General features: G+C 41.0%; 1 protein-coding gene across 13 annotated transcripts in view; it reads right to left on the bottom strand.

The window, feature by feature from the left end:
• LOC135105760 (voltage-dependent T-type calcium channel subunit alpha-1I-like) overlaps positions 1-6409 on the bottom strand; it is a 150682-nt gene extending 144273 nt beyond the window's left edge. For 3 of the 13 annotated variants that reach the window (XM_064014233.1, XM_064014224.1, XM_064014260.1), the window contains exons 1-4: positions 5023-5851; positions 3739-3871; positions 1734-1832; positions 152-326 (exon numbers count right to left, since the gene is read on the bottom strand). In XM_064014233.1, coding sequence (XP_063870303.1) covers positions 152-326; positions 1734-1832; positions 3739-3871; positions 5023-5115 — 500 coding nt within the window. In that variant the 5' untranslated portion in view covers positions 5116-5851. Of the gene's footprint in view, positions 1-151; positions 327-1733; positions 1833-3738; positions 3872-5022 lie in introns of all 13 variants that reach the window. The other 10 variants (XM_064014251.1, XM_064014215.1, XM_064014270.1 and 7 more) reach the window with 5 other exon arrangements.
• Positions 6410-7500: the final 1091 nt, after the last annotated feature.

The following is a 7500-nucleotide window of genomic DNA, read 5'->3' as shown; positions in this document are numbered from 1 at the left end:
TTTCTCCTATGAGAGAGAGAGAGAGAGAGGAGAGAGAGAGAGAGAGAGAGAGAGAGAGAGAGAGAGAGAGAGAGAGAGAGAGAGAGAGAGAGAGAGAGAGGAGAGAGAGAGAGGAGAGAGAGAGAGAGAGACAAAGAAGAGAACTACCCACCCTGGCGGCACTGTAATGTTCTGGGGCAGGTCAATGAAGCATCGCTGACGTAGCATCCCTGCCCACAGTTGCACCCCAACAATGCCAAATATGAAGAACACAAAGAAGCACAACAGCAACACATTTCCCAGCATGGGCAGTGTGTCAAGGAGCAACATGACCAGTATCCTCATACCTGTGGGAGGAAGGAAAATGGACAATGATGCCAAACTATCTTTAGTGGTTCAAGAACATACAGTATTTCTGTTGGATTGGTGAACGTTAGTTACTTTCATGGTATTTTCTCAAAGTGTTTCTTAAAGATAACCTGTACAGAATTGTGTATAAAACATAAGGAAACTACAGAGCAGTTGATATATTATGTATATCTTGATTTCTGAAAAAAAAAAAAGTGTGATAAAATCCCACATAAACAGAAGATTGGCTGTCAAATTAAAAAAACAAATGGGAAATCAACAGATTGGATCCATGTTGACAGCAGCATACCTGAGGCTTCAGTTTTAGGATCCATACTTTTAGTAATCTATCTAAACAACACTAATAAAGGAATTCAAAGCGATTGACATCACCAACACCAGCCAGTCTACACTCCAGCACCACCATGCAACTCCGTCAGGCAAACTTATACACTACATGACCATTCACTTATGTTCAGACTTGTGTATTCCCTACTTGGTTACTTAGACATATTTATTAGGCTGTCCCAATTAAGATAAATAATATATGTAAAACACAGAATTCCAAAACAACCAGATATTTCCAACAGGAATAAACATACAGAGAAGGGTGTTCTGTCCTTTCTTTCTTGAGTCATATTACAAAATACAGGGTTCAAATATAGTGATAGACACTTCACATCACATGAAATTTAAGTATGTAGTTGCAATACTAAGGAAATCCTAAATATATTCAAATCTACTTTTAAGATGGTTCTGTTTACTTCATTTTTTTCTCTATTTGAATATTCCTCAAAAGACTGATTAACATAGCAATTAAATATCATCCCAATGCACTTTGAGTCTACCACTGTAATGTGTGTGCTTTTCTGTCTGCAAAACCTTAATCAGCTGATGAAAGAGCTCCCTCAGGGCAATAATGAAAGGATGAGATAATTTCTGATTCAGTCTGGATCTCACCACAAAGATGACCCATTCTGAATGTGCAATGATCTGTGCTATTTCTACAGACAATGTGTGCCTCCTCACAAGTGTTTGTACTGGATGACATGAAGTAGTGCATGCACAAAGAAAGGTGAAAAGCCTGAGACAGGCCAATGCATATAGGAGTGGTGATTTTTTTTTCTCCTTTTTTTCCTGGAATGTTGGACTGATTAGGGTTTTGCCTATAAACAGCATAGCTAATGTGATGGAGAGTATACAATATGATGAAGAATGGAGGACAGTTGGGTGGAGGATGGGGGTGACTTTCAATGAATTACCAAATAGATAATAATGATAATAATAATAATAATAATAATAATAATAATAACAATAATAATAATAATAATAATAATAATAATAATAATAATAATAATAACAATAAAACTCTGAGGGTCATATCAGCAAGGGCACGCAGAACTCACTAGGAATCCTGTTGATGGCCCGCAGTGGTCGCAGAACTCTGATGGTCCTGATGGCAGAAAGGTTCATGTCCTCCATGGCCAGGAAGTACTCCAGTCCCCTGTCAGTCCAGGAGACAAACATGTGCATAACACAGAAGGAGGTAAAACATTCAAAGATAATGTACATATGCACTGAGAATGATGTAAACTAAATATACATATATAAACGCAGACTTAACTCACACACCACACACCAGGGCAGGGAGATCACAACCCTTCAGCTTAAATCCTTTGCCAACTTACTGCTACACCCCATCTGCATGCCCATCTGTCCTGCTGCACCCGGGACTCAAACTTAGTTGTGAGCTGAGCGTGTGTTAACTACTACACTATGTGGTGTATTTACCTAGTTGTGGTTTATGGGAGGGGAGTAATCTCATAGTATCCCATCTCTATATCTATCTAGTTTGGTCTTAAAAGCATGGACAGTTTCAGCACTGACAACGTCTTCACTGAATTCATTCCATTTGTCCACGCTTCTGTGAGGAAAACTATACTTTTTGATATCTCTTCTACAGTTAACTTTCTTCAAACTTCTTAATGTGTCCCCTTGTACTCTGTGTGTCTAAATTTATAAAACATTCTTTGTCCACATTTTCCATACCATTCATCATTCTATAGATGTTTATTAAATCCTCCCTCTCTCTCCTATTTTCAAGGGCAGGAATTTCCAACATTCTTAATCTCTCTCTTCATAGGTCAACTTACTCAACTCTGGAACCATCTTGGTGGCTGCTCTTTGTACTCTTTCTAATTTTGTAATATTCCTTTTTATATGAGGAGACCACACCCACTTGCTGCATATTCCAGTCTTAGTGTGTGTGTGTGTGTGTGTGTGTGTGTGTGTGTGTGTGTGTGTGTGTGTGTGTGTGTGTGTGTGTGTGTGTGTGTGTGTGTGTGTGTGTCTGTGTGTGTGTGTGTGTGGTGTGAAAAAATTTCTTCTGTTTTTATCTCTATATTCATGTATTTATTTCTCTTACTGTTCTGTTTTATAACTATATTCATGTATTTATATCTATTTCAGTACATATAAGACTAGGGTATCTGTCCATCTTTCTGCTTATTGGTATATTAATCAGTCAATGAATCCATCATGTTGATATTTTTTATCTACCTATTTATCCATCTATGTATCCATCTATCTATCAGTCAACCATTTTAACTATCTGTCTGTTTACTTACCTATCTATCTACCAGCCTATCTACTTATCTATCCATCTAACTACCAATCCATTTATCTCCATCCACCTACTATCTGTCCCATCCCTTTGCTCACCTATCTATCCATCTGCTGCACTGAGAAGACAAGGGGCACAGCGGCACGAGGGCAAGACCACATACTACCTGAAGCTCTCTCGGCTTCAAATCCATATTGATTACAGAACGCAGGTGACCATGGCCAGGTGCGAAGGAGGTGAAGGAGGGAAGTGGAGGAACAAGGGAAGGAGGGTGGAGACAAAGGAGGTGAGGTCTGGAGGAAGGAAGGCAGTTGAGTTCGAGTATGTAGGTAATAGGAGGAGGAAGAGGAGGAGGAGGGAGGTTGTGGTGGTGGTGAAAAAGAGGAAGAAATGAATGTAACAAATATGTGAGAAAGGTAGATTATGGACTAACAGAAAAGGAAAAATGAAAGGATAAAAATAACCGAGAATAATTGGAGAAGGCATTGTGCAAGAAATAGAGCCAAATCGTAAAAAAAAAAAAATAATAATAAAATAAATAAATAAAATAAAATAAGAACTACACTATGAAAGGAATAAAAGAAATAAAATAAAATAAAGAGAGAGGGATGTGTACGAAAAACAAAACACCAAATTTTCCAGAAGTTAAGGCTGAGAAGAGAGAGAGAGAGAGAGGGCTGTGGATGGGGGGACGCGAGAACCCAGACAGCAACAAGAGGCAACGAAACAAATACGCAGACATACACAGAGACAGACAGACAGCCTGACAAACAGAGACAAACTCACCCCTGCCACCACAATGAAGAGGTCCAGTCTGTTCCAGGAGTCAGCCATGTAGGAGCCCTTTCCCGACCAGCCCATCGCCACCATCTTGATCACCATTTCCACCGCGAAGAAGGCGAAGATGGCGTCGTCAAACATCTGGAATGAAGGCAGCAGTTCAACACATTGCTACTTACTGCTGCTCTTACTGTTATCTTTCTATTCAGAGGTGCGTGTGCCGGACAAGAGCAAACCCGTTATGGCGCCCCGTCGCCCAATACAATAATGCAGTTGTGTAGTGCTGTTTCGAAAGGCGCCGCTGACCCCCCAAAAAAAACAGTGATGGGTTAAAGTAAAATGTTTAAATATCTGTAGTTATATTTTTTCCTCAGTCAAGCCGTGTAAGGAAGCTCATAAACTAAGTGTCGTACTCTATCATCAGTCCAGTGGTTAATAAGTGAAGAGAGAAAGTACACGACGCTGTACGCACAAAATTTCACGAATGACGGATTATATTGTGGGTGATTGTCAAAAGTATGGACTCGATTGGGAATAATTCAATATGATGATGACAGTGGGAAGGCATCATTAATCTATGTAATTCTAAGGAAGGTGATATGAGAATTTACAGTCTCTCTCTCTCTCTCTCTCTCTCTCTCTCTCTCTCTCTCTCTCTCTCTCTCTCTCTCTCTCTCAGTACTTTTGAACACATTTTCATTTTTCGGATTACATTTTTTCCATATTCTTCCTCTTTCTTCTAGGTTTTTTACTTTATTTCCTTTACTTATTCAACCCCCCTCATTTTTCTCTCTCTCTCTCTCTCTCTCTCTCTCTCTCTCTCTCTCTCTCTCTCTCTCTCTCTCTCTCTCTCAGGTGACGTCAGCAAAGCAGCTTAATATGCATTATTCATGAAACTGACCTACTTTATTCATAATCCACTCACGTTCCCGCCACCTTATATTAGGCTGTATTATTAACAAGAAATTAATACCTGAATACCGGGATGGATCATTAAGCAATTCGAGACACGGTCGTCCTTGAGATAATACACAGTCATCAATATAACGCAACGCCACTGATATAATCGGTGCCCACAAGTGAATACCTGAGAGAGAGAGAGAGAGAGAGAGAGAGAGAGAGAGAGAGAGAGAGAGAGAGAGAGAGAGAGAGAGAGAGAGAGAGAGAGAGAGAGTAAAGATCGAAAGCAAAGACAGGTGAAGACACGTACAGAAAAATGGATAAACATACGCTACATAAGTCTGACTCGTTCTCTAATGGTACAGACAGCATAGCAGAGAAGTGAGACCTACCTGCAGTATCTTGCATCGGTTGGTGCTGCACGACTCGTCCACACACGGCTGGTACATCCCGAGGGTCACACAGTTGAGCAGGATCACCAGCATGCTGATTCGCTCGAACCATGTGCGGGAGGCGGAGTTAAGGAAAAGAATGCGGCGAGGGATGGTCCGACAGCAAAGATTAACATGGGATCTCACACAACAACAAGTCTTTCTAGTGAAGTAGTAAGGCGAGGTAGATTACACTTTTCTCTTTTATTCCTGTTTTCTATATATATATTTTTTCTGTAATATATAGTTGGTGTAGACTGTAGAGTCCATCTATCTATATAAAAAGCTTTGAGGATGTTAATTTTATATATATGTAAGCATACACAGCATTAACTATCGAGAAAACTAAAGGTGCACTATAAATATAGAATAAAAAGGGTTCAGGGGCAACTATTATAGTGACTATCAATTGGTCGGCAGGACTAGGCGACAGGAAGACTGGGCGATCAACTGGGCTACAAATTAGGCAACAAAACTTTTCATTATGTAAATAATAAACTATGCTACTGATAATAACACACACAGTTATTGGTTTTGTGATAAAAAAAATTCAGGCTCCATTATAAAAAAAGTTTAAAAGACTACATTATGCATTTTCTAAACAAATAAACAATACTGTATGCCTCACTCTTCAGGTAGAGTAGAATCTGAATCTGAACATCGTCCTTGAATTCTTGACAACGTGCAACCACATACTTTATTCTTTCGTTCAAGTTTAGGATGTACTTTGCTGGCTTCCACATATATTACGCATAAATGACATTGTGATAAATCAGATACATTTAACTGGGGCACTAACTTAATTATGGAACAATTTAAACCTGAAGTGTAGAGTGTGATTCTGTTCATTCCAGCTATAAAAACACCGACACTCTCCTCTAGTTTGACATTTTCTTTAATTTGTTGCGCCAGCTTTCTTCTGCGTTATTAGTTCAAGTTTCATATACCTCCGTTCTTCCACACACATTCCACATCTCAGCTGGGTATCGTGGTGGATGTCTTCGTCTTTTATTACATGCACGACGTCCACGAATGTAAGTCTTACTCAGATACCCAGCAACGTCCAAAAATCTTATCAAATCATCATAGTTTTCGTTATACAGTAGATCCAACAAAATTTCGAATGTTTCCGTTGTCTAAATGTTGATCAGCTGTCCTGTCCGTCCACTCATTTAACTACTGTCGCTCATTTATCCAGTCGCTCAATTTGTAGTTGACTAAATTACAGTCACCCAAGTGTCTTGTCGTCCACCTGACTATTGCCCAGTTTTCCTGACCCCCAGCTGACTGTCGCCCAATATCCACCGAACCAACAAGGGAAATACAATGTATGGTTATTGCTGTTTGTGGAAGGAAGGCATAAATGCTTGCTGACGTGGCGTGGTGCTGCAGAGAGAGAGAGAGAGAGAGAGAGAGAGAGAGAGAGAGAGAGAGAGAGAGAGAGAGAGAGAGAGAGAGAGAGAGAGAGAGAGAGAGAGAGAGAGAGAGAGAGAGAGAGAGAAATGGAAGGGAATAAAGAGGGGGCGGCGAAAGAGACAATTAATACTGCAGTAGATAAGAGGATGTTATGTGGCACGTGAGGCGAGTTTAGTGGGTCTTTACTTAAGGGGAAAGTAAGGCACGGGAAACAGGTGCAACAGGTAAGCCGGTGCGCGGATCGAGGAGGTGGGGGACGTGGGGAGGCAGGAGGTGTTCTTGTTTCCAAGGATGTTGTTTGTGGTGGTATTTGTGCTTGTAATGGTACTGCAACTATTTCCACAGCTGCTACTTCTCCTCTGCCACACTACAATGAGAGCTATAACAACTACTCCATCAGTATCACCACTACCACAACAACAACAGTCTGTGCTATACTAATGAATCTCCAGGCGAAAATTAATCTTGTTCCTCCTCTCTAAACTCCAAGGGCAGGGCTTCCCAACACGCGGTTACAAGCCACATCCCACAGGTCACGGAGGTCACACAAGTCACGGAGCGCAGCCAGTCGCCGAGGTCAAATGTTTTAAAGCTGGGCTCCCAGACGAGACGTAAATACAAAAATAACAAAAATAGATGGCCGTCTATATGGAATGGCAGCGTTTCCAGTAAGCCTCCATTTGCTTGAAACATATTTCGTTCCGTATTTCCATACCCAGATTAGGGACACACGTTACGAACACACAAGGGGAGCGCGGTACGGCAATGCACGGTGGTCATAAATCAGCAGCGGCACTAATGGGGCCGTGGCGGGAAGCATCTGGGAATGCCGCGAGGACGGTTTGTTATCGAAAGCGCCGGACAAGGAAAGGTACAAATCTTCGGTTTACAAGCCATAAAGTACAACGCTATGAACACACACACACACACACACACACACACACACACACACACACACACACACACACACACACACACACACACACACACACACACACACACACTCACTCACTCACTCACTCA

The sequence above is a fragment of the Scylla paramamosain genome, chromosome 1, assembly GCF_035594125.1.
Source record: "Scylla paramamosain isolate STU-SP2022 chromosome 1, ASM3559412v1, whole genome shotgun sequence".
Lineage (NCBI taxonomy): Eukaryota > Metazoa > Arthropoda > Malacostraca > Decapoda > Portunidae > Scylla > Scylla paramamosain.
Note: the sequence above shows the minus strand (reverse complement) of the source record. Positions and strands in the feature narration are given on the sequence as shown.